Source organism: Myodes glareolus, chromosome 22 (assembly GCF_982192425.1).
Source record: "Myodes glareolus chromosome 22, mMyoGla1.1, whole genome shotgun sequence".
NCBI lineage: Eukaryota > Metazoa > Chordata > Mammalia > Rodentia > Cricetidae > Myodes > Myodes glareolus.
This window is the reverse complement of record NC_142047.1, coordinates 14,913,862-14,940,647: the sequence shown is the minus strand read 5'-3', so window position 1 is coordinate 14,940,647 and position 26,786 is coordinate 14,913,862. Positions and strand designations below refer to the sequence as shown.

The 26,786-nt window shown below is 37.9% G+C and overlaps 1 protein-coding gene across 1 annotated transcript in view; it reads left to right on the top strand.

Annotated features, from left to right (window-relative positions):
* Positions 1 to 26,786, top strand: part of Itfg1 (integrin alpha FG-GAP repeat containing 1) — a 129,677-nt gene that overhangs the window by 38,036 nt on the left and 64,855 nt on the right. The window contains exons 7-8 of the mRNA XM_048434646.3: positions 22,667 to 22,728; positions 25,556 to 25,637. Of these exons, the coding sequence (XP_048290603.3) occupies positions 22,667 to 22,728; positions 25,556 to 25,637 (144 nt within the window). The remainder of the gene's footprint in view (positions 1 to 22,666; positions 22,729 to 25,555; positions 25,638 to 26,786) is intronic.

Sequence of the window (26,786 nt, the reverse complement as noted above, 5' to 3'; positions counted from 1 at the left end):
AAGGCAACAGACTACCATACAAAGAAATGTTACCAGTTTGCAGAAATATCTCTTCTCTGAGTCTTCTCTGGTTTGAAAGAAAATGACACCAAATGTAGCGACGCTATTAGGAGATGTGGCTTTGTTGGGGTATGTGTGGCCTTGGTCAAGGAAGTGTGTCACTGTGGGGGCAGACTCTGAGGTCTCATATATGCTCAAGCCATGCCCAGTATCTTAGTTCACTTTCTGTTGCCTGCACAAGATGTAGAACTCTCAGCTACCTCTCCACTGCCATATCTTCCTGTATACCACCATGTCCCACCATGATATTAGTAGACTGAACCTCTGAACTGTAAGCCGCCCCATTAACTATTTTCCTTTAAAAGGGTTGCCATGGTCATGGTGTCTCTTCACAGCAATAGAAACCCTAACTAAGGAATCTGTCCCCATGGTGTTACTTTGTCCTTAGGTTTCAGTAGTTAGAGTCTGGACCATAGTCTGTGTTTTAGCTAATTAAGAAGATGCATAAATTTTTAATGTGTTAAGATATTAAAATTAAATAGTCTTTTCAACTTAGTGTGCACAGATCATTATAATCCCTTTTCATGGATCTAGGCAGTATAGTGGTCATTGTCATAGCCATTGTTTCAAAACAGTTAGAATGGCACCATGTCTTTCACTCTTTTACATTAAGTGTTACCTGGAGTTGTCTGGTAATAAAAAGAACTGCTGCCATTATCTCTTTGGTCACCTGAAGTACAATTGAGACAGGCAAAATAAATGAGTAAACGTGTTTGTTCTCTCATCCCATCAGTTTTAGGCAGTCAAAGACTCACAATCCAAATTTTCAGTAACATTGTATTGTAAATCAGGAAACTAATTGCACCTTATTAAATCAGGCCTGGTAACTGCTAGCAGTAAATATCTTCTTTTAATAGTATCATGTAGCCAGACATGCTAATGTTTGCTGATAACCCTAACACTCAGAACCAAGGCAGGAAAGTCCCAAATTCCAGGCCAGCCTGGGCAACACGGACTGTCTCAAAAACCAAAAAGAGTGTTCAATGGCTGGCAAGAAAACACAGCAATTAAAACATCTGCAGCCAAGTCTAATTTCCTGAGTTCAATCCCTGGGACCCACACGGGAAAAGAGGAGAACTGACTCCTGCAAATCTCCTTCTGCCTCCCATGTTTGCCATGGCACATGCAACATACACACAAAATGGAAGCAATAATGTTTACCCAAAAAAAGTATTCTAAGATAAAACACTTAAATTTTATTTGAGACAAAAAATGAGTAAAATTTTATAACCATATGTTAGTTGATTGTTGACTATGAATTCTTCTAGTATATTTTCACTGTTTGCATATAATTTGAGATGTTAAGAAAATTGTAGGCCCCGAGTAAGTATGCTCTATGTCGTAAGAATTTTAAATAAAGAAAAAACATTCCTGTTCTGTAAGTTTATTATGGGTCAAACTTCCTGGGTCCTTGAATGAGCATCAAAATGGAGGCATTGACGATACAGCAGATGCTCTAGTGTAGTGTGTCTGGTTTGCTGAATCATACAAAATCTCCCGGAAAGATTCTAAATGTATTGTAATCAAAGTCACTCTCTTTTTTTAATTTATTTTTTAAACTGGTTTTTTTTTTCTTGTGTTACATACCAATCCCAGTTCCCACTTTCTCCTGTCCTCCTGCTCCCTCTGCCTCCCCCATCCCTACCTCACCCCTCATCCTCTCCTCACAGAGCCATGGGAGGTCAACAAAGTCTATCATGTTTCTTTGATGCAGGAGCAAGGCCCTTCCCAATTTATCTAGGCTGAGCAAGGTATCCCATTAAAGAGAATGGGCTCCAAAAAGCCAGTACAAGCAGTAGGGATAAATCCCGGTCTCACTGCCAGTGGCCCCACTGTCTGCCCCAGCCATACAACTATCAACCACATTCAAAGGGCCTAGTTTGGTCCCATGCTGGTTGTCCCCATCCCCCCACAGCCCTCCACAGGGCAAGGCCAGTTCAGGCACTCTCACCACAATTGCCTAGGGTCTTAACTGGGATCATCCTTATGGATTTCTGGGAATTTCCCCAGTGCCAGGTATCTGGCTAGCCCCATAATGGGTCCCTATATCAAAATACCTCTTTCCTTGTTCTCCCTCTCTGTCCTTTCCCCATCTTGATCATCCCTTTCCCTCAAATTCTCCTCTCATTTCCCTTTTCCTGCCCTCCCCTCTTCTGCCCTCCCTTCTCCCCCTAGCCCCACACTCCCAATTTTTTTAGGAGATCTTGTCTATTTCGCTTTCTCAAGGAGATCCATGTTGTTTTTCTTGGTTCTACTTATAACCTAACTTCTCTGGGGTCATGGATTATAGGCTCCTTTTGCTTTGCTTTTACATCTAGTATCCACTTATGAGTGAGTACATACCTTGCTATTCTCTGGGTCTGGGTTACCTCACTCAGGATGATTTTTTTCTAGTTCCATTCATTTGCATGCAAATTTCAAGATATCATTTTTTTTTTAACCTCTGAGTAGTACTCCATTGTGTAAATGTACCATATTTTCTTTATCCATTCTTCGTTTGAGGAACATTTAGGTTGTTTACAGGTTGTGACCATTACAAATAATGCTTCTATGAACATAGTTGAGCACATGTCCTTATAGTAGATTGAGCATCCTTTGGGTATATGCCCAAGAGTGGTATTGCTGGGTCTTGAGGTATGTTGATTCCCAATTTTCTGAGAAACTGCCATACTGATTTCCAGAGTGACTGTGCAAGTTTGCATTCCCATCAGCTATGGATGGGTGTTCCCCTTACCCCACATTCTCTCCAGCATAAGCTATCATTGGTGTTTTTGATCTTAGCCATTCTGACTGGTGTAAGATGGTATCTCAGAGTTGTTTTGATTTCTATTTTTCCTGATGGCTAAGGATGTTGAACATTTCTTCAAGTGTGTTTCAGCCATTTGAGATTCTTCTGTTGAGAATTCTGTTGATTTCCGTACCCCATATTTTAATTGGATTATTTGTTATTTTGATGTCTAAATTCTTGAGTTCTTTATGTATTTTGGAGATCATTCCTCTGTCTGATATGGGGTCAGTGAAGATCTTTTCCCATTCAATGAGCTGCCTTTGTGTCTTACTGACTATGTCCTTTGCTTTACAGAGGTTCTCAGTTTCAAAAGGTCCCATTTATTTATTGTTGTTCTCAATGTCTTTATTACTGGCGTTTTATTTAGGAAGTGGTCTTCTGTGCCAATGTGTTGAAATTTAATTCTCACTTTTTCTTTTTGTACTTGTGGTATGATTAAACATCTTTCGAATATATAACCAAAAGTAGTATTACTGAGTCTTGAGTTAGATTGTTTCCTAATTTTCTGAGAAATCGCCATTCTGATTTTCAAAGCAGCTGTACAAGTCTGCACTACTTCTCGCAAAGGAGGAGCGTTCCCTTTACCCCTCATCCTATCTAGCATAAACTATCATCGGTGTTTTTGTTCTTGGCCACTCTTCTGATGGGTGTCAGATGGAGTCTCAGAGTTGTTCTGATTTGCATTTCTCTGATGGTTAAAGATGTTGAGCATTTCTTTAAGTGTCTTTCAGCCATTTGAGTTTCATCTGTTGAGAGTTCTTTGTTTAGGTCTGTACCCCGTTTTTGGATTATTTATTCTTTTGATGTCAAGTTTCTTAAGTTCTTTGTATATTTTGGTCATTAGTTCTCTGTCAGATGTGGGGTTCGGGAAGATCTTTTCCCATTCTTAGGCTGCTATTTTGTCTTGTTGAACAAATTTTTTGTTTCACAGAAGCTTCTCAGTTTCAGGAGATACAGTTTATTAATCATTTCTCTCAGTGTCTGTGCTACTGAGGTTATATTTAGGAAGTAGTCTTCTTTGCCAATATGTTCAAGTGTACTTCCCACTTTCTCTTCTGTGAGGTTCAATGTGGTTGGTTTTATGTTGAGGTCTTTGATCCTTATGGAATTGAGTTTTGTTCATGGCAATAGAACAAAATACATGTATGCAGAAACTACTTGTTTTTTTCCCACATGCCAAGACATGAAATAATTACACAGAAACTATATTAGTTGTAGCACGATATTAATTATAGCCTATTAGCTCAGGCTTTTTATTAACTAACTCTTACATCTTAAATTAACCCATTTCTATTATTCTGTGTATTGCCACAAGGCTGTGGCTTACCAGGTAATATAGTTCTGGTGTCTGTCTCCTTCAGCAGCTACATGGCTTCTTTTTGACTCTGCCTACTTTCTCTATATACATCTGTTCAGATTTCCTGCCTGGTTTTGTTCTGCCCTACCATAGGCCCAAAGCAGCTTCTTTATTAACCAATGGTAATAAAACATACTCACAACATACAGAGGGGCATCCCATATCAGATATGGACCTATTTGCATTCTTCTACATGTTGATATTTAGTTATGCCAGGACCAGTTGTTGAATATGCTTTCTTTTTTCCATTTTATAGTTTTAGCTTCTTTGTCAAAAATCAGGTGTTTGTAGGTGTGTGGATTGATTGATATCCAGGTCTTCAGTTCGATTCCATTGGCCCTCCTATCTGTTTTTATGCCAATACCAGACTGTTTTCGTTCCTGTCACTCTATAGTAGAATTTGAAATCAATGATGGTGATGCCTCCAGAAGTTTCTTTATTGTACAAGATTGTTTTGGCTATCCTGTGTTTTGGGGGGTTTTTTGTTTGTTTGTTTTTGCTTTTGGTTTTTTTTTTTTTCATATGAAGTTCTTTCAAGGTCTGTGAGGAATTTTGCTGGAATTTTGCTGGGCATTGAATTGAATATGTAGATTGCCTTTGGTAAGATTGCCATTTTTACTATGTTAATTCTATGTACCCAAGAGCAGTGGAAAGCTTCCCATTTTCTGGTGTCTTCAGTTTCTTTTTTCAGAGATTTAAACTTCTTGTCATACAGGTCTTTCTTTCACTTGTTTGGTTAGAGTTATTTTATGTTATTTGTGGCTATTGTGTTGCTTCTCTGATTTCTTTCTCAGCCCGTTTATCATCTGTAGAAAGGAGGGCTACTGATTTTTGGTTTTTTACTTAATCTTCTGTCCTGCTACATTATTGAAGGTGTTTACGAGTTGTGGGAGTTCCCTGGTAGAATTTTTGGAGTCACTTATATGTACTATCATATCATCAGCAAATAGTGAGAGTTTGACTTCTTTCCCACTTTGTATTCCCTTGATCTCCTTCTATTATCTTATTGCTCTAGCTAGAACTGCAAGTACTATTGTGAATAGATAAAGAGAAAGTAGACAACCTTGTTCTCTTCCTGATTTCAGTGGTATCGCTGTGAGTTTCTCTCCATTTTGTTTCATGTTATCTCTTGGCTTGCTCTATATTGGCTTTATTGTGTTTAGATATGTTTCTTGTATCCTTGTTCTCTCCAAGACTTTTATCATGAAGTGCTGTTGTACTTTGCCGAAGGCTTTTTAAGCATCTTATGAGATAGATGATCATATCTTTCTTTTTGTTTCAGTTTGTTTATATGGTGGATTACATTGACAGATTTTTGTATGTTAAACCATCCCTGCATCTCTAGGATGAAGCCTACTTGTTTATGGTGGATGATTTTTCTGATGTGTTCTTTGATTCAGTTTGTCAGTATTTTACTGAGTGTTTTGCATCAATGTTCATTAGTGAGATTGGTCTATAATCCTTTTTCTTAATAATGTCTGCGTGGTTTGGATATGATGGTAACTGTAGCCTCATAAAAAGAGTTTAGCCATGTTCCTTTTGTTTATATTGTGTCGAACAATTAGAGGAGTATTGGTATTATTTCTTCTTTGAAAATCTTGTCGAATTCTGAGCTGAAACCATCTGGTTCTTGGCTTCTTTTGGTTGGGAGACTTTTGATGACTGTTTCTATTTCCTTGATGATTATAGGTGCATTAAATTTGCTTATCTGGTCCTTATTTAATTTTGGTAAGTGATATTTATCCAGAAAATTATTCATTTCCTTTAAGTTTTCCAGTTTTGTGAAGTACAGATTTTTGAACTATGACCTGAAGATGATTCTCTGCATTTCCTCTGTGTCTATTGTTATGTCCCCTTTTCATTTCTGATTTTGTTAATTTGGATATTATCTCTCTATCTTTTGTTCAGTTTGGATAGTTTGTCAGTGTTGTTGATTTTCTCAAAGAACCAGCCCTTTTTCTTATTGATTCTTTCTATTGTTTTCCTTATTTCTATTTTGTTGATTTTAGCTCTTATTTTGATTATTTCCTGTCATCTAGTCCTCCTTCAGTTTATTCTAGATCTCTCAGGTTTTTGGTTAACTTGCTAATGTGGGATTTTTCCAGATTTCTTATGTAGTCATTTTGTGCTATAAACTTTCCTCTTAACACTGTTTTCATTGTGTCCCATAAGTTTGGGTAAGTTGTGCATTCATTTTTATTGAATTCTAGGAAGTCTTTAATTTCTTTCTTTATTTCTTCCTTGGTCCAGGGATTATTCAATTGAGCATTGTTCAATTTCCATGAGCTTGTAGGCTTTCTGCAATTAGTGTTGTTTTAGAATTCTAACTTTAAGCCATGGTTATCCAATAAGATACAGGGGAGTTATTCCAATTTTTTGAATCTCTTAAAGTTTTCTTTGTTACAGAGTATGTGGTTAATTTTTGAGAAAGTTCCATGAGGTGCAGAGAAGAAGGTATATTTTGTGTTTGGATTAAATGTTCTATAGATGTCTGTTAAGTTCATTTGAGTCATGACATGACATCTGCTCTCTTATTTTCTGTTATGTTTATGTCTGGTTGACCTGTCCATTGGAGAGAGTGGGGTATTGACATCTCCTACTATTAGTGTGTGGTATTTAATGTGTGATTTAAGCTTTGGTAATGTTGCTTTTACACGTGTGTGTTCTCTTGTATTTGGGGCATAGATGTTCAGGTTTGTGATTTTATCTTTATGGATTTTTTTCCTGTAATGAAGTGTTCTTCTCCATCTCTTCTGATTCAGTTTAGTTTAAAGTTTTAAAATGATTTGCTTCTTTTTATAACTCTCTATACTCTTTTTCTTCTCTCTCCCAAGCCTACGTACTTTTATCCAACACTGTGACTCACTTAAAGGTCTTTTTTAACTGAATCTGTCTTTATTGTGTATCTGTGATAATTTTCTGACCAGAAGTGCTTTTTTTTAATGATTAGTGGGTGTGGCTAGAGCCAACATGGCCCTGCCTGCTTGCTCTGCCCAGTCCTACATGACAGATGCATGTTTGCTGCCTCTGAGAACCATGTACATTGCCCGATTTTTGGGTTCATAGTGGGTCTATGTTGCCATTAAGCAAGTTCTATCACTGCTCACAAACCCCACTTAAATGCTCATTGGTCAGACCTCCTGAAAGAATCAGAGCCATTTGTGCTAGTGAACCAGGATGCCACCATTAATTGATACTGCAGATCAGGAAGCTCTCTCGAGCTGCAGCATGCCGCCAGAAAACAGAACCCATCCAGGGAAAAAAAATGGCTAAACTTTGTTTTTTAGTGTCTAGAATTCCTTTCCAAGCCATCTCAGGTTTTATGTGGATTTAGCTAGCACATGTTGGAGCACCAATTTGTTGTAGGAACCCACTTATTCATTTCCCAGCCACTCGTAGGCAAATAAACACGCAGAAACTATATTAATTGCAGTACTGTTTATTCAATAGTTTAAACGTATTTCTAGATAGCTCTTTTATTTTTATTTAACCATTTCTATTGTTTTATATTTTATCATGAAGTTTGTGGCCTACTGGTAAGGTTCCAGCTAGTAGCTTGCATGAGGTTAGCATATTACATTTTCAGCTGCCCATTTTATTCATAACTGAAAGATATCTTTCACCTTCATATATAACAAATAACAAAGGAAATTCTTGATAAAATTTCTAATATTTACAAAAGTCTAAGCTTTGCTTTATGTTGTCATTCCTTGGTTTTGGTTACGTTAAGTTTTGTGTGATTTTTTTGGTTTGGGGTGTGGTATGGTGTGCTGTGCTGTAGTGTAGTATTTTGTGATAAGGTCTCACTGCCCTCTAGCCTGTCCTTCATTTTAGAAAGATGCTTCTGCCTTCCTTCCCTCTTGATGGATCACAGGTGTGCATCACGGTGCCAGGTTAAGCATTCAGAAAGGATTTTTCAGAAATATATAAAATACTCAGAAAGTTTGACTATGTTAGTTCTGCTTAAGCAATATTACAAATGATGGGGATCTTTTTTATTATTGTTATTTTATGCAAGTTAAGGTTCATGATATCATGAAGTAACCATCTAATTCACTGTGAAATACATTGTGTTTGAAATGACGCCAATTCTGTTGTACATAATAGGTGGTCTCTATCAGCAAAGATGAACAGACCTATCTACTAATATCTGCAGTCCCTTCTGTTATATTATTTATGTTCTTTGATAAAGATGGGACACCAGGGAAACAGTTATAGATAATTTTTATTACAAGTATGTTATGACTTTCCTAATGCATACAGATGGTTTTTCCAAACATTTTAGTGGGAAATTATATAAAGATGTTATTTTGTGGCAGTATTTTTTATTGAGGATATTTTGATTATGGTTTCCCCCAACTCGTCCCAGATCTTCCCTGATTCTCCACACACCCCAAATTACACCCTTTCTCTTTGCCTTTCTTTCATTAGGATACATTCTAATAATAATGTTAAAATAGGGTAAAATAAAACAAACAGACAAGAATGTGATGAAGAAAACAAACTATCAGGAGAAAAGGAGCCAAACGAAAAGCTGAAGAAACGCTTCCCTTCTCAGTGGGGCCCCATCTGGTTCAGGCGCATTCAGGGAAGACGTGTGCTGTCTCTGTGAGTTCATCTGTGTGTCAATCCTACTGTTTTTAGAAGACCTTGTTTCCTTCGGCCCGCCTGGCACTTAGAATCTTTCTGCTTCCTCTTTTGACTAGTTCCCTGAGCCCTGAGGAGAAGGGGTCGATGGAAACATCACATTTAAGGCTGAGTTTTCCAAGGTCGCTCTCACTCTGCACTTGGTTCCATTTACTACAGGAAGAAGCTTGTATGATGATGACTGAGCAAGGCACTGATGTATGAATGTAGCAGACTGCCTTTAGGAGTTATTTTATTACTGTAATCCTTAAACGTAACAGTAGTTGGATTTCCCTGTGGTTCCTGACCTATGTGGTCTCAGATTCTTGGCCACTTTAGTAGTGTTGGGCTTGGGTTCCCTCCACTGGAATGAGTTTTAAATCTAATCAGATATTGGCTGGTTATTCACGACTTTTGCACCACTGTATTCACGACTTTTGCACCAAGATACATCAGTGTATCTTGCAGGCAGGTTACCATTATCCATTTAAGGGTTATAGATGGGTTGATGTTTACCTTCCTTCTCTGGTAGCATGCAGAGTACTTTCTAATACCATGATTATAAGTCAGTCGGGTGAAAGCTTTGGGTCGGCATCAACTTGACTTCTCCATGTTCACTGAGTTATATAGTTATGGGGTTTTTTTTTTTTGAGCAATGGGACTTTACCATCAGTTTGTGGAGAATAACTAATAGCCTTGTCAGTACCATGGGTTGCTTAGGGTTATCCATGGAGCCATTTGGCCAACAACTCAATTAGATATAACCTGTTCCTGGAACTGGAGGTTTCATTTAGTGACGAGAGATGTCTAGTTATGTCTTTGTCTTCCCCCATTATATGGTGATTCCATTTAGATTTCTTTCATGTATCTTAAATTTTTAAGAAGTTTCTACTGTATTTGTTTTCCATACAACCCCTCAAATAGCTCTTATTTTTAGCTGTCCTACCCCATATTCCCTTACTAACCTCCTCTTCCTTTGCCCTCCCTGGTTGATCTTTCTGTTCTAACCCCATCACAACTCCCATCCATCTACAACTATCTATTCTAATTCCCCTTCCTAAGGAATTCCATGCCCCACCCTCAGTCCCTTATTCTTTACTTAACCTCTGTGGTTATATGGATTATATAACCTGCTAATCAAAGATGTAACAGCTAACATTTTGGCTGTTTTATAGTGACTACGCTATCCAGCAAATAAAAGTCTAACAAAGCATTTAATTTATTTTTGTCTTTTTAGTCTTTCCCTTAAATACTTGGTAGTTTGAAAGAGAATGGCCCCATCAGCTCATATATTTGAATTCTTATTCACCAGGGAGTTGCACTATTTGAGAAGGATTAGGAGGTATGGCCTTGTTGAAGTAGACATGTCACTAGGAGTGGGCTTTGAGGTTTCAAAATCCTAATGCCAAGCCCAGTCTCCAATCTCTCCCTCTTCCTGACTTGTTCATGGTATTAGAAAGTACTCTGTGAGTTTGCGGCCAGCCTGGTCTACAAGAGCTAGCTTCAGGACAGGCCCCAAAGCTACAGAGAACCCCTGTCTCAAAAGAGCAAACAAACAAACAATAAATAAATAAATGAAAGTACTCTTGTCTGTGATATTAGAAAGTACATGCTGCCAGAGGAGAAAGGTAAACATCAACCCTACTATAAACCCTTTGACCTACAATGGTAACCTGCTTGCCCTCTCCTCTTTCCCCATCCCATACCCCTGCTCTGTGTGTGTGTGTGTGTGTGTGTGTGTGTGTGTGTGTGTGTGTGTGTGTGTTTGCCTACACATCCATATATAGAACTCTCAGCTACTTTTTCGTCACCATGTCTGTCCAGCCTGCATGCCACCAGGCTCCCCACTATGATGATAATGAACTACACCTCTGAAACTATAAGCAAGCTCCCAGTTAAATGCTTTCTCTTATAATAGTTGCCATAGTCATGGCATCTCTTCACAACAATAGAGCAGTGACTAAGACAAATACAGTTCGGACTGAATAATAATAACATCATGATTTGGACATTTAGAAAAGCATGACCCTATTGTAAGTATTTTATGTGCATTTCTTACTTAATCCTTACATGTGGAATAAATTTTTGTAATTCTTTTGTTAACCTTGTGAAACCAACTAAAGATGTTAAATATCTTTCCCCATAGGTACTCCTTAGCTTTTTATTTCAAATGCTCAATTATAATATGTCTTTTTAAATATTTATTTATGTGTGTGAGAGTGTATGTATGTGCACCACATGTATGCCTAGTGTTGACAGACATTTCTGTCCTGCCCAGTCCTACAGTCGTTCAGTCCCAAAGAAACACACAGAGTCTACATTAATTATAAACTGGTTTGACTATTAGCGCAGGCTTTCTTATTAACTAACTCTTACATCTTATATTTACCCATAATTCTTGTCTGTGTTAGCCACCTGAATTGGTACCTTTATCAGTGAGGCATTCTCATCCTTGTTTCCTGTGCATCTGTGTGACATCTGCGGACTGAGCCTTTCCTCTTCCCAGAATTCTCCTGTTCTGGTATCCCTACCTATACTTCCTGCCTGGCTAGTAGCCAATCAACGTGTTATTAAACCAATAAAAGCCACAAATCTTTACAGGGTACAAGGCCTTTGTATCACAACATGCCTTGTGCCCAAGGAAGTCAGAGAAAGCTACTAATATATTCTTGGGCAAATTATTTAGCCTAAGTTTCAAGCACTTTATCGTGTAAAGTGGGAATGACAGCTGAGCAGTGGTTATACAAGCCTTTAGTTCTATAATGCAGGAGGCAGGGGCAGGTGATTTTTGTGAGTTTGAGGCTAGTCTGGTCTACAAAGTGAGTTCTGGAACATCTATGGCTATACAGAGAAACCCTTTCTCAAAACTACATGGATGGACGGACGGACGGACGGACGGACAGATGGATGGGGAGTGTTAAAAGTGTTTACCTTGAAGGATAAGGAACCAAATGAAAAAAAAGTACCTACTGTCTTGCTCATTGCCAGTCATATCAGAAGTATGTGGGGCAGATAGAACCAAAAAGCCATGCTATTTTGACTGTATTTGTTTTGCTAATAAAAGCATGAATACTGGGAGAAAGAAATATTTGCAATTCTACTAGTAGAGACTTTCTGGCTACTATTGAGTAATAATAAAGTATAGGAACCGCAGATGAATTTTCAGTTGGACAAAAATGTAATTTCCATATGACATGAAACAAAGTCTTTACTTGCTATAGGGAATATACATACAAAGCTAGCTATGATATATTTAAAATGTAACTTATAAATCATGTATGCTGCATGGTATGAAGAGTGTATTGTAGTCAGTAACAGACAGAAAATATTCAATTTCTGAGTTTTCTCTAATGGAAACTACTTCCTCTGAAGGTATGCTTCTCTTCTTTGAGTATTATTATTTTTCTCTTTTTTTCTCTTTTCAAGAGTTTAAGGCCTGGTTTCGGACAGGGTCTTATCTTGTATTCCAGGATAGCCTTGAATTAATGATCCTCCTGCCTCAACCATTTGAGGACTTATATTTGCAGTGTGTCCACACACTTGGCTTCCTTCTTTCCTTCCTTCCTTTTTTTTTTTTTTTTTAATGGTGGTGGTGGTGGTGTTATTTATTGCTGGGATGGACTCAGGCCCTCATTCATCCCAGGCAAGCATTTTGTCACTGAGCTGTGTGTAACCCAGCATGTAAGTGTTCTTTAACTGTTCTGTTCAACTTTATTCTTATCTCTCTCTGTGTGTGGTGCCTGTGGAAGCCAGAAGAGGGTGTCAGAAACCCTGATTTTGGTTGTGAGCCATCCGATGTGGGTACTGGGCACTGAACTCAGGTCCTTTGGAAGAGCAGCAAACACTCTTAACCACTGAGCCATTTCTCTAATTCCCTTATTTTTTTATTTTATGTTCATGAGTATTTGCCAGTGTATTTGTATGTTCACTTTGTGTTTGCAGTGCATGCAGAGGCCAGGGGATGGGAGTGCCAGATCTGTCGGACCTGAGTAGCTGTTGAGATCTTCCATGCTCTGCAGGAGTAGCAAATCCTTTAACCACTGACCCACTGTCCAGCCACTCATGAAGGATCATTAAAGAAGAAAGTTTAAAAATTGCTCTTTGAGATTCCATTTAATAGTTTTAGGGCTCTTTAAATTTTTTGCTTGTTAAAGCAGTATTTCATACTAGCTTAGGCTGGCCCTGGACTTGTACCTATCCGATTGCCTCAGTTTATAGGTGCTGGGATTATATATTATGAGCCATCACACACTAGGCTAAAATTCTTCTAATAGCATTTCTTCATTTATACTTTATCTCATTTTTACTGAATTTATCCATTAACAGGTAGTATCAGTTGGTTTATTTGTGTCTTGGTAGCAGTTCTTTGATTCTCTGCAGTCTGTTCCTTGCTCTCAAATGTGGACCTGCAGCAAGAGCTCCACCTGGTTCCTCACTAAGAAAATGTTTACCATTGTGGGTTGTATTGAGCCTAATCCATGCATGGAATGTGGAGAGCTGGGCTTCTCTCTCTGATAAATGTTCACTGGAGCATTATCTGATGAATACACTTTACCTGAGCATAAATAGGAATGTTGAAGTTGTATTAGCTCTCTAATGTCACCAGGGCTCCATTTAGTACACTGGAATAAGAATAAATGACGCTTTGGCATTGTGGTTGTCATTCTAAATGGAATGCCTGCCAGCAGATCAAATTCTTCCACTGTCAGAAAGGATCTGATTCATCTGGGGATGTTGCTACCTTTGTGGCCTTATCTGATGGCTTCATTTATTTTCAGGGAGCGGAACAGAAAAGGCAACTTAATATTCTCTTCGTAGGAGCAGATTGCCTCAATTATATTTAGGCTTTTAAAAATCTCCATCATTACAGAAAGTAACTGCTAACTGAAGTGAGCCAAACCAACCAAACACTGGTGCTAGCTCAGCCTGAGCTGTTCCTGAAGAGGGGTTAAAGAGACCACAGAAGGGCAGTGCCTTAGGGTTGACATGTATGAACATTTCCAATACTAGCAGCACAGCACAGCATATGCTCAGTATTTCATGTAAGCAACTTGGATGTTTCTTACATCAGTTCAGACCCTTTATCTCCTTTTCTTTTTCTATGTCTTGGATTCTTCCATATGGTTCCTTGTACTTCTCCATAGACACTGAGAATGAAAGGGGAAATTAGCCTTTTCCATATTTCCTCTGATTTCAGATTTTGAAAGGGTATATGATAAGTTGTTTAAGTATAAAAAACAGCTTATGGATTGGTAGAATATTTGCAAATCATTTCTCTGATAAAAGGTTAATATAAAAATTATAGCAAACTTATATAATTTAAGTATAGTCCAATTATAAATGGTTATATAGCATAAAAATACAGTATAAAATAGCCAACAGGAATAAGACAAGGCAGTCAGTTTGACTAATCATCAAAGACATAGAGGAAAAACGTCTACTTATGCTGTTTATAGGATTGTATGTTGGTGTAGTCATTACATTTTGGAAAAAAAAGAGTATGGAAATTTATCTTTTTTTTTAATTAAAAATTTCCACCTCCTCCCATTTCCCTCCCCCTCCCCCCACTTCCCCTCTCTTTCCCTCTCCAGTCCAAAGAACAGTCAGGGTTCCCTGCCCTGTGGGATGTCCAAGGTCCTCCCCGCTCCATCCATGTCTAGGAAGGTGAGCATCCAAACAGACTAGGCTCCCGCAAAGCCAGTACATGCAGTAGAATCAAAACCCAGTCCCATTGTCCTTGGCTTCTCAGTCAGCCCTCATTGTCAGCCACATTCAAAGAGTCCGGTTTGATCACATGCTCCATCAGTCCCAGTCCAGCTGGTGAGCTCCCATTAGATCAGCACCACCATCTCAGTGGGTGGGCGCACCCCTCACAGTCCTGACTTCCTTGCTCATGTTCTCCCTCCTTCTGCTCCTCATTTGGACCTTGGGAGCTCAGTCCAGTGCTCCAGTGTGGGTCTCTGTCTCTAACTCCATCCATCACCAGATGAAGGTTCTATGGTGATATGCAAGATATTCATCAGTGTGGCTATAGGATAGGGCCAGTTCAGGCACCCTCTCCTCAGCTGCCCAAAGAACAAGCTGGGGACATATCCTTGGACATCTGGGAACCCCTCTAGAATCAAGTCTCTTGCCAACCCTAAAATGGCTCCCTTAATTAAGATATCTACTTCCCTGCTCCCATATCCACCCTTACTCCATCCCAACCATCTCATTCCCCCAAGTTCTCCCCATTCTCCCCTTCTCTCTCCCTCTCTCCCCTTCCCCCACCCCACCCCCACCTCCAATCTCCCAATTTTTGCCTGGCAATCTTGTCTACTTCCAATATTCAGGAGGATAACTATATGTTTTTCTTTGGGTTCACCTTCTTATTTAACTTCTCTAGGATCCCGAATTATAGACTCAATGTCCTTTATTTATGGCTAGAATCTACTTATGAGTGAGTACATTCAACCTGTAGAAGAATGAAAATTGATCCATATCTCTCACAATGCACAAAACTCAAGTCCAAATGGATTAAAGACCTCAATATTAATCTGAGCACACTGAACCTGATAGAAGAGAAAGTGGGAAGTAGTCTATAACACATGGGAACAGAAGACCACTTCCTACATATAACCCCAGTAGCACAGATAATAAGGGCAACATTGAATAAATGGGAGCTCCTAAAACTGAGAAGCTTCTGTAAAGCAAAGGACTCTGTCATTAAGACAAAAAGGCAACCTACTGATTGGGAGAAGATCTTCACCAACCCCGCACCAGACAAAGGTCTGATCTCCAAATTATATAAAGAACTCAAGAAACTAGACTTTAAAATGCTAATTAACCCAATTAAAAAATGGGGGTACTGAACTGAACAGAGAATTCTCAACAGAAGGAGTTCAAATGGCCAAAAGACACTTAAGATCATGCTCAACCTCCTTAGCGATCAGGGAAATGCAAATCGAAACAACTTTGAGATACCATCTTACACCTGTCAGAATGGCTAAAATCAAAAACACCAATGATAGCCTTTGCTGGAAAGGATGTGGAGTAAGGGGAACACTCATCCATTGCTGGTGGGAATGCAAACTTGTGCAACCACTTTGGAAATCAGTGTGGTGGTTTCTCAGAAAATTCGGAATCAACCTACCCCAGGGTCCAGCAATACCACTCTTGGGAATATACCCAAGAGATGCCCTATCATTCTACAAAAGCATTTGTTCAACTATGTTCATAGCAGCATTATTTGTAATAGCCAGAACCTGGAAACAACCTAGATGCCCCTCAATGAAAGAATGGATAAAGAAAGTGTGGAATATATATGCATTAGAATACTACTCAGCAGGAAAAAACAATGACATCTTGAATTTTGCATGCAAATGGATAGAAATAGAAAACACACTTAAGTTTGAACTTCTCCACATGCTCTTTTGGATCAAGCGAGCTTTTCTTAAAGCACATCTTTGTAGTTGTCTGTGTTACAGCCTGCCTTTCCTCCAGGGCATAATCTTGAGCCATGAAGATGCCCTTCTGAATGATACCACTGTTTTACAGAAAAGTGGCCATGTTCCTTATTCTGAAAAGAAATGAATAAACATCGATTCATCCCAGATCAGGCACTAATGAACAAGGATACAATTCCATCCAAGTACAGCTTAGGGAACAATGAGTTTATTGGGCTTACAAGAGCATGGGGGAGGAATTACTTACAGGAGTAATGTTAACTCCCAACAGATATATCACTGACAAGTTACACCCCAGCAGCAGTGACAACCTTTCCAAAAGCTGCAGATGGAAGCCCCTTTTTAGACTTCCCACATGTTTTGAATATAGCTATAGCACTATCAGAGTTCACATGAAGGACTACATATAACTAGGATACAAGATAGGCTGAGAGGCTGGAGTCACCCAACTGCATCCATGGGGGAATGTTAACACAAGCCACATCTTGTGCTTGTTCGTAAACAGAGATGCTCAAGTTTCAAGATGGCTTGGCGGTGTCATCCTAAAGAAATATTCAACACCAGAGACAATTCAGAATGATATTGGTGCTTCTGATCATTACCTCTTACTCTAGAAGGGAACTTTTGCATCTAGTAGACCTTGTGTACCTAAAAATTATCAATCCTAATGTCACATTAAGTAGTTTGGGTTGCATTGAGGAAAAATATTTTGTAATGATGCTACGTAGAGTTTTCTGTCATGTTTTTCATTATGAAAATTTTAATATGAGAAATTAACAAAGCAGCATTGACACTCTCTTGCCTGGCTTGATTAACTATTTTTTATTTTTGGTACAGTGTCTTAGATAGTTTTCAGTTTAGGGTGCTAAAAATTCTAGTTCTCATTTAAAACCCTTTTGTCATTTAAAAAAAAAACCTTGTAATGAAGTGAATACTCTTATAATAATGTGTGAGTAGCACTTTGCTGTTAAATAGGCAGACAAAAGAAGGAAAGGAGATAATTTAAGATTGATAAGGTTTACAGTTTGCGAATGTACATTAAATTAGGATTGTTATTTAAATTGATTAATATAGCTAATTGAATTGAAGTTTTTAAAACACGAGTTTAAATATTTCTTGGTTAGTTGTGTGTTTGTGTGTATACATGTTTGTATATGTGCATGTGAGAGATGTAGGGAGTTAGGTGTGTGTATGTGTATGTGGGGATGCATGTGTACCCAGAGGTGCATATGTGGATGTGTGTGTGTGTGCGTGTGTGTGTGTGTGTATGCATGTGTACCCAGAGGTGCATATGTGGATGTGTGTGTGTGTGTGTGTGTGTGTGTGTGTGTGTGTGTGTGTGTAATTCAAAAGAAAGCCTCCAGAAGTAAGCTCTTGACTTCTACTTTATTGATGAAGGCTCTCTGCTATTGTTTCTGCCATGACCTATATGTACTCCACAACAGCCTCCCGGTCAACTCAAGAAATTTTTCTTGTCTCCACCTCCCATCTCATCATAAGACTGTTGGGATTACCCATCTCACTGTAGGAGTGTTAGGATTAAGCTGCATGCTGCTATGTCCTGTTTTTAACTTGGGCTTCAGGGAAGGAACTCGGGGTTATTCAGCAAGCAGTTTTGCTTGTTTAAACCCTATTGCCAGCTCTGACATTTCATTCTTTGCCAATGTTTTCCTTGTTTTTGAGATAAATCTCTACATTTTCAAATGACAAATTTAGGGACTACGTAAGTCAACGGTCATCTGGCTAAATAAGTTACTAACTTTTCATAAGTATCAACTTCAGATTTCAAAGATGAAATGTACAGTTTTTATAATTGTCAAGTGTTCATAGCATGTCTACTGCATTATTAAAATAAGCTCAGTTCTATGGTTTTGTTTGGGGCCTCAGGTAGAAGATATGTGTCTCTTTTTTTTTCAGTTTCTTCATTTGATTATTTGATTTTAACTTACATACATTAAAAAAATCTTTAACATCTATGAAATGCCACATATCAATAATGTATGCATTTCATTGATAAAAGTAGTACATTTCTGGTACTAGGGAGATAGCTTAGTGGTAAAATACTTTCTATGTAAGCATGAGAACCTCAGTTCAGATTCTGGGACCCTAATAAAACCCAGATTAGCAGCATATGCTCATGGCCATGACACGTGCACCAGTTTAAGCCGAACCCGTTCCAGCCTTGCTGAAATGGTGAGCTCCAGATTCAGTGAGAGACCCTGTCTCAACCACAGTTAAGAGGGACAGAGGAAGACACCAGTATAAAAAAAGGAACGCTCATTGAAAAGAAGTTTTAACATGTAAGGGAGTGAGAAGCTAAGTGGGGGGGTGAGAATTATCTGTAACCACTTGTGCACCTATGAAATTGTCAAGGAACAGAAGATAAGTTTTGAAAATCAGATGACAAAGCAAATGAGGAAGGCATTCAAGCTTCAACCTCTGACCTCCAAATGCATCCATGCATGTGAGCTCTTACATACTAGCACACATGTACAAGTGCAAAAGAATGACACATTTCTGCCTAACATGTATATGTCACTTCTTCCTTATTGTCTTCCCAAAATTCATCTGAGCAGATAGTGTGTCCATATGAATAGGATCAATTCAATTCTGGCATAGCCATTACTACAAAGTATTTGTCAATTTGTACATCTGTCTTCTCAAACATCAGGGACACTCTTAATTGGTGTCTCTCTGACACCTGTTTGAGTGCCAAGCATATGGAGGGTTCTTGAAGATGTTGAATAGATGGGTGGCTGTAACGCACAAAAAGAAAAAGAAAAGATCATTTACTGTAAACACATTTCATAGCTTGAGAGGAATGCCAGGATGGCCCACACTTTGCATTACCTTCTCTAAGTCCTCAGGATTTATCACATTGCAAACATTTTGTCATACTACTCTTAAGTTCAGCACAGATGTGATATCTGGAAACTGTGTAAGACCTTGTTCCTGTAAGGTCACTGTCATCTGTCATATGAAAGTTCCTTGGTAGTTTGTAGACAGGGAACTGTGAACAGATGAGAAGAAAGTTTCTGGACTGGATGATAACTAGCTAGAGATCTGCTGGCTCATCCTTAGCTATATTTCAAGTTCAAGGCCAACCTGTGCTGCATGAGACCATGTCTGATAAAAACAATAAATTGCAACAGCAAAAACTTATTTCATATTTAACTATGCTTTCTATGGTTTTACAAGAATAAACTGCTAAAGGTAATCTATTTTATTATGTTTTTCTGATCTAATAATTATTACAGATAACAACTCTACCCAAATATTTTAAGTGTTTATTATTATTATTGGGTGGCGGTGGAGACGGATGGTATTTGAGTACCACAGCATGTGTATGGAGGTCACAGGGATACTAGTAGGGGCCAGTTCTCTCCTTCCACCATGTTAGTCCCAGGAACTGAGGTACTCAGGCTTGACTGCAAGCAGCTTTATCTTCTGGGCCATCCCTCCAATCCTCTACTGATAAATTTTAAAGCATTCATCTTCTTGATTAAAATGTGTGACTTTAGAAATAAATTACTTCAATTGAAATTTATTTTGCTCTATTTTTAATAGTTAAAATTTAGAGTAAAGAACTTGCAAATTAAAAAATTACATGGTGAGATTAGCTAGAGCCCAAGTCTATATGTGTCAGTGAACTTCTGTACAGTTAGAACAGCTGTTGTACAGTTAGAACAGCTGTTCTGAAGCCATGGAGCTTCGTGTTGGATTTTACACTTTCACTGTCAAGAATATTTGTATCCACTTATCCATATCGTAGCAATCACCGTTGTTGGCTGTTGTGAGTAGTGCTGCTGTGGGTACAGATATCTCCTATATCTTGGTTTCATTCCTTTTGGTTATATTCCCTGAATTGGGAGAATAATGCCCCTTTCTCTTTTCTTTCTTTCTTTTTTCTTCTTTCTTTCTTTCTTCTTTCTCTCTTTCTTTTCAATTTTTGTGGTCCTTCCACACTGTTCTCACTAATAACTATAATGACTTACACTCTAAAACAGTATCGAAAATTTCCTATATGTTCTCCCAATATTTTTTTTCTTTCTGATAATAGGTATTCTAACTGTGGAGAGACATCTCATTGTGCTTTTGATTTGTAGTTCTCTAATAACTGATGATGTCAAACATTATTTTTTATATTTACTGGTCACATACCCCTTTTTTCTTTTGAAAAAATGTGTATGAGATTATTTGCTTATTTTTAATTTGTGCTCTTTATTTTTTGTTGAGTTTTTGTGCCCTTTCTATAACCAGATATATAGCCACTATCAGATTAATACAGCCAGTATTTTGTTCTTCTTCAGTCTTATTATTTCCGTTGTTATTTATTTATTTTTGCTTTTCATTTTTATGCCTTTGAAATCATATCCAAAAACCTCATCTATATTTGTCCTGTGTTCCTTTCTGGTATTATAGCTTTGTAATTTCAGATCTTATATTTTCACCTTTGAAGCATTTTGAGTCAGTAATCTGTATCCCCACATTTATTAAAGAGGCTATACTTTCTCCAGTTAACAATTTTGATGCCATTATTTTGTTGTATAGATTCTAATGCCAGTGAAGAAACGGACATGTTAGTGACAGCAAGAGTAAGCAGGAAAAAAAAAGAAGAAACTTTTTTCTTCCCTATCCTTTATATAGACTTCCAGCAGAAGGTGTGTTCAGGAGTAGAGGTGGGTGTTCCCACCTCGATGATCTCGATTAGAAAGAGATCTTCTCACTTTGAATGATTTAATTAAGCAAAATCTCCCTCACATGTGTGCCCATCAATTTGGGGGTTTTAGTTAATTTCAAATGTAGTCAAGGTTACAACCAAGATAGCCATTACAACCACTCATATTTAACTGCTCAATAATAGTTTAAACATATACTCTTTGCAAATACATAGAAACCACAGAGATAATCAATTAAATAAGACCCCACCCCACCCCCAAGAAACTACGAAGACGTATGTGAATTCAGAATTTCACCATGAAGAAAATGCTATGCCTCAAGGAAAGGAAGAAAATTGAGCCAGTTTTGAAAAATTCATCTGCGAGGTGGTTCTGAAGTAGAAGTGTATATTAGTTAGGGATTTTGCTTCTGTGATCAACACCATGACCAAAAGCAACTTGCAGAGGAGAGGGTTTATTTGTCTTACACATCCCAAGTCAGACCACTGTGGGAAGCCAAGGCAGGAATGCAACTGGGCAGAAGCTGATGCAGAGGCCATGGACCTTATGGACTTGTTTTTCATGACTTGCTTAACCTGCTTTCTTATAGCACCAAAACCATGAGCCCATACTGGTACCACCCACAACGGACTAGGCCCTCCCCCATCAATCACTAATTAAGATGTTCTATAGGCTACATCCCAGTCTTATGAAAGCATTTTCCCAATTGAGGTTCCTTCCTCTCAGGTTACTATAACTTGTGTCAAGTTGGCATAAAATTAGCCAGTACAAAGTGCAAGTACAGATGGAGTGTACATGTAGGTACTAGTAGACAGGGGACAGCTTGGTAAGTCCCATGGCACCTGCTCTGTGAGAGCATGCCTGTGCGAATAGTAGGGCAGGAGCAAAGAAACAGATACTAACTAAGGCTTTCCCATGGAAGGGGAGAGCTGTGTTCTACACTCCGATTAAAACGAACAAAGACAACTTTGATTTGGTTAATTATTCTAAGTGCAATATGGGGGATGCATAGCAAAAAGAGAAGAGAGTGCTGGTAGGTATATCATCACCCAAATCCCAGATGTTTCCAGAGAAATATGAAAGTGAATGCCTCACCCAGAGTAGGCCTGTGATGAAAAAGGTATCAGTGATCTTCATCAGATGGAATAATTCTCCAACCAGAGGTAGAGTGTCTTCAGCTTGATAGCAAATGCTGAGGTATTTGATGTGTGAACATAAAAATTATTCTCCCTGGAGCCAGGAGTCTGAGTTCAACTAATTATGAGAGTGAAGAAATTAGCATTCTTTGAAGCAAACTATAATAATTACATATACCACCTTCATAAACTTGTATAAAATTTGACACAAAGTAATAAAATGTGTCTGCTAGTTTTCTAAACATCGTCTTGGGGAAAAGCATGTCTTTAAAGTATTCCTGGTCTCACATCACAATGAGTAATAGTCATTTTAGAGCATAGGGAAACCACTTTAATAGTCCTAGAGTCATAGCAAATGTGTCCTTAACAACAAAGAGTACATTTTCCTTAATTGTTCTTTTCAGGGTCATCTGCCATTTTAAAGGTGTGATCAAACTTGCTAAAATGTCATCAAACAATTTATGTTTAGATATAATTATGTTAATAGCCATTCTACATATCACACTTCCTCCTGCTTTTAAATGTATACATCAGTATGACTACAAACATTGCATCTCCATTTGTTCTCCTTCTAGATTTATTCCTCACGACATTGTCTGCCTCTGATACATTCCAGTTTGAGATATGGGAAAATTTGGTAAGAAATCATTTTTCTGAAGCATTTTTAAATTCTCACTTTCCATAAGGGCACACAATATTACAAAGTAAGATTACTGTGATCATTTGGTTGGTTTCAGTAATAAACAGAACAACATTAAGAGCCTTTGGTTGCATTGCTGCACTCAAACTGATGAATACTGAAGAAAGTGATTTGTTAAGCATCAGGTCCTCTGTGGGTTTTTAGGCATGACTGCCAATTAAAGCAATAAGCCTGCTCTAATGTGGATGTTAACAGGACCCCTGCCAGCCTGTCAGCTGTTGAAAGAGGATACTGACATTTAATTTTTCAGTTTGGTGATTTGTGAACGTTTTTTTAAAAAGTAATTTTTCCCCTCACCTTGAAACTTAGATAATTACATAGAGAACTAAATAATTGGAAGAGATAAGAAAAGATAGAGTGGCATAATCAAAACACATTATATATCTATATGAATGTGTCAAAAAACAAAGTTTTTAAAAGAATAATTAAAAACAAATGGCCATTAGCTGCCAGATTGGCTGAGATTAAGGAGTCTTTCCCCATTGATGTTCATAGTTAATGAAAGGTTTTCAAGATTTGATTTTTAGCTTAATACAGGTCATATGAAAGATAAATTAGTGAAGAAGAGCAAACCACCAGAAATAATGAAAGCTCAATTTCAGGCTGCATAATGGAAAGTAGAATTCGAGGCCAGTGAAAATGGTCAATTTGGTGACGTTTGTCACATATTAGTCAAATGTGATAGTCTCTTTCCTCGTGGGAGATGGGATAATAGTCTACTCAGTAAAGTGTTTGAGAAGGAAACATAGTGGTGCAGAGTAAGCATCAAAGTTTAGTTTTAAAGTTTTGGATTTCCCACCTAATAACTCCTGATTAACTAGTTGTCTTTTACTCAGTCCAAATTAAAGCCATAGCCTAGATTTTATGAGAATTCTGATAGGAAACAATCAGTTCTAGCAATACAAACTCATGGGACGAGATTGCTGGAAAGTCCTTTCTTATCACAGGGCCAGTGATGTTGCTCATGACTCATGAAACTAAGGTTCCTGTTTACACTAAACGGGGTTGGCGCATGACTGCCTAAGGTGACTCATGGTGGTTGGTTTTTAATAGGACAAGGAAGGTTGAGAGGACGCTGAAGCAGAAAGTAACTTTGGTCAGTATCCTAGGTTTTTAAAAATGTAACTGTATTTTGTGTCTGATGATATGAATCTTGTTAGTTTTTTTTTTTTTTTTTTATAGTTGACACTAAGACTCTCACTGTTAGAGAACACTTGCTTGAAGATGGTCTTTCATTCCTACCTCAAGTAAATCTTGAGCTTGGAGCACACAAGACCTATTTGATTAGTTTGTACCAGAGATAGGCAGGCAAGCGTCAATACAAATAAGTAGAACTTATATATAAGATCATAAAGTACTTTTACATGCATAGGATCCTCTCATTCTAGCCCAATATGAAGGTAACCAAACATAGCAAAGCACGGTTCATGAAGAATACAGATTCTTGATTGAGAGTTTTTTCTTTAACATCTTTTTCTTTTGTAGAAAACAAATATTTTATTAACATAAACTAAGCTGTTTTAATAAAGTGGCAGGGTCAATAAGTAACTATTAAAGTAAAAATTATTTAAATACTTGGATAAAAAGCTAGTCCTGGTGACAAATTTCTTTAATCTCAGCACTTGGGAGATGGAGGTACACATATCTCTGTGAGTTGGGGTCAACCTGCTCTACATGGCACATTTCAGACCAACCAACGCTATATAATGAGACCCTGTCTCAAGCAAAAATCAAAAATAAAACAAACAAAATAACCAGGGGGCTAGAGAGATCCCTCGGCTGTTCAGAGCACAGGCTACTCTTCCAAGGATGCTGAATTTGAGTTCAAATCTCAGCACCCATGTGGTCGCTCACAACTCCAGTCCTCCACAGGCACTGCATGGGTATGATGTGCAGACATATGTGCAGGCAGAACACCCATGCATGTAAAATAAAATTAAAATGGTTTTAAAAAAATATCTTTTTAATTAAACACTTGCTAAAGATGGAAAGACAGGTTTGATTTAGGGAGACTATTTACATGGGGCTTTGATATGGGTATGAGAGTATTGGGCTTAACTACAAACACAAACAAAAAGTAAAATTTTTATAGCCAAGGAACAAAAGAATAGTATTACTAAGAGGAAGGAATGGTCTTTGTCTAAACCTACCTAATAGGATCCTAGCTTAAGGCAGGCCAGAGCTATTAGGTAAATGAAGGAAGTGGGGATGCTAACTAACCTAATTTAGTTACATTTTTATAATTCTAAAAATATGAGGATGAAAGACCAACTTTGGGCTAAGTAGAATTCTTAAAAGAGAAGTTACACAAAGGGACACTCTGTGTCATTACTCACTGAGTTTATCGCTAATATAAATGAAGGTAAATATATGTTGAAAATTAACTCAATTAGATAACAGTATTCATAAAATAGATTTTCATTTTCAATGAAAGAGTAGTTAAATACTTTTTAGTAATGTATCAGTTGACCAAAAAGAACCTCAGCATTTAAAACCACATGAACTAGTAGAACACTGAAGCTGCAACAAGTCTTTTCTAGGGCATTATGCATGCTTAGCCCAGTGATCACACTCTGGGAAAGAGCAAGCATGTCGCACGCATGTCTTCTGTGGCTCACTATGGCTTCTCTGATAATAAAGGTGGATAGGAGATTGGGTGCTTTTAGAGAAAGAACAATAGGATTGAATCATTTTCTCTTCAGTTTTCCACTTAACAGATGAATACATTATGATGGCCTAATTGAAAATATTTTGGCTTTAACAGGGTGGAAATTTCTCTATCAGTAGTGTCTTTGAAAAACCTAAAAACCTGGTGGTGGTTGGACAGTCAGCGTTTGCAGATTTTGGTAAGACTGCTTTTGCCTTTCAGTGCCCTCTCATTCCCAGATTCAAAACACAGCCACAAAGATTAGAAATGATCAAAATAACGGGTTATTTCATGTCTGCCTTCCCTCCTTTCTCTTGCGTAGTTATGAGAGTAGGAGTGAACAACAGATTGTAGAGTGATAAAGAAGAAACTAAGTTAAGAATTTATTTCCCAATAGAGTTTTTTTTTAAAAAAAAATACTTGTAAGAATTTCTGTCACAGAATGTCTTAGTTTGTGTAAAATTGTAAAATTGATTCTATCTTCACTTACATGAACAACTCCATTAGAAAAGTCATATAATTTTACAGGGTCGTTAACTCTTACAAATTAAATGCAAAACTTAGACCTCTATTATACTTAAATTGCTGTACTAAAACCAGTGTAATAAAGCTGAAGTTTTGAAAATAAGATCCTTGCCTTAAACAAATATAGTGTACAAGTGGGAAGACAAAGGATAAATATCCCAGAAATAAATACAGGAACAATGAAAACAATTACCACATTTAAGAGGGAAAAGAGATGATAGTTTTTTTCTGAGTATGGAATTGATACCACAGGAAAAGTGAAAACTATCACATGTCTGGTCAGTGACAGTGTGGACTGTACTTGGAGGCACCTGTAAGGTTCATATAAAAGTCTGCGGTGCCATGTAAGTGGTATGGTTAGTGACCAGTAAACACACCAGTTTGGCTTGCATGGAAAGTTTCTGTAAAAATGTAGAAACATGCAGAATTGACTAAGCACTTTGGGTTATCAAGATGGTTATAGATATGCAAAGACTGGTTTTATTCTGTAGAATTTGTGGAAAATAGAACAGGTTTAAAGAGTTCTTAGTTTAAAACACCTTTATATATTGATTTCCAGAAATAAAGTTTCTGGAAGCCTTTGATCTAGTGGAGTGTACCTAAGGAAATGCTTCTCAGGCTTTGGAGAGACTGTGGGAGTCTATGAGATGCCTCGAGTTTTCTATCCAAGAGAGGCAACTGGAAGCAATATTCGACACTTCTTTCTAGAGACGGAAACCAGTCAGGGATGGAGTTACAGCCACATGAGTGAAGAGGCAGGTGCAGGAACCGACGAAGGAAGCGTTAGTAAGTGAGCTAGTTGTTTTGACACTAGAATAGATGA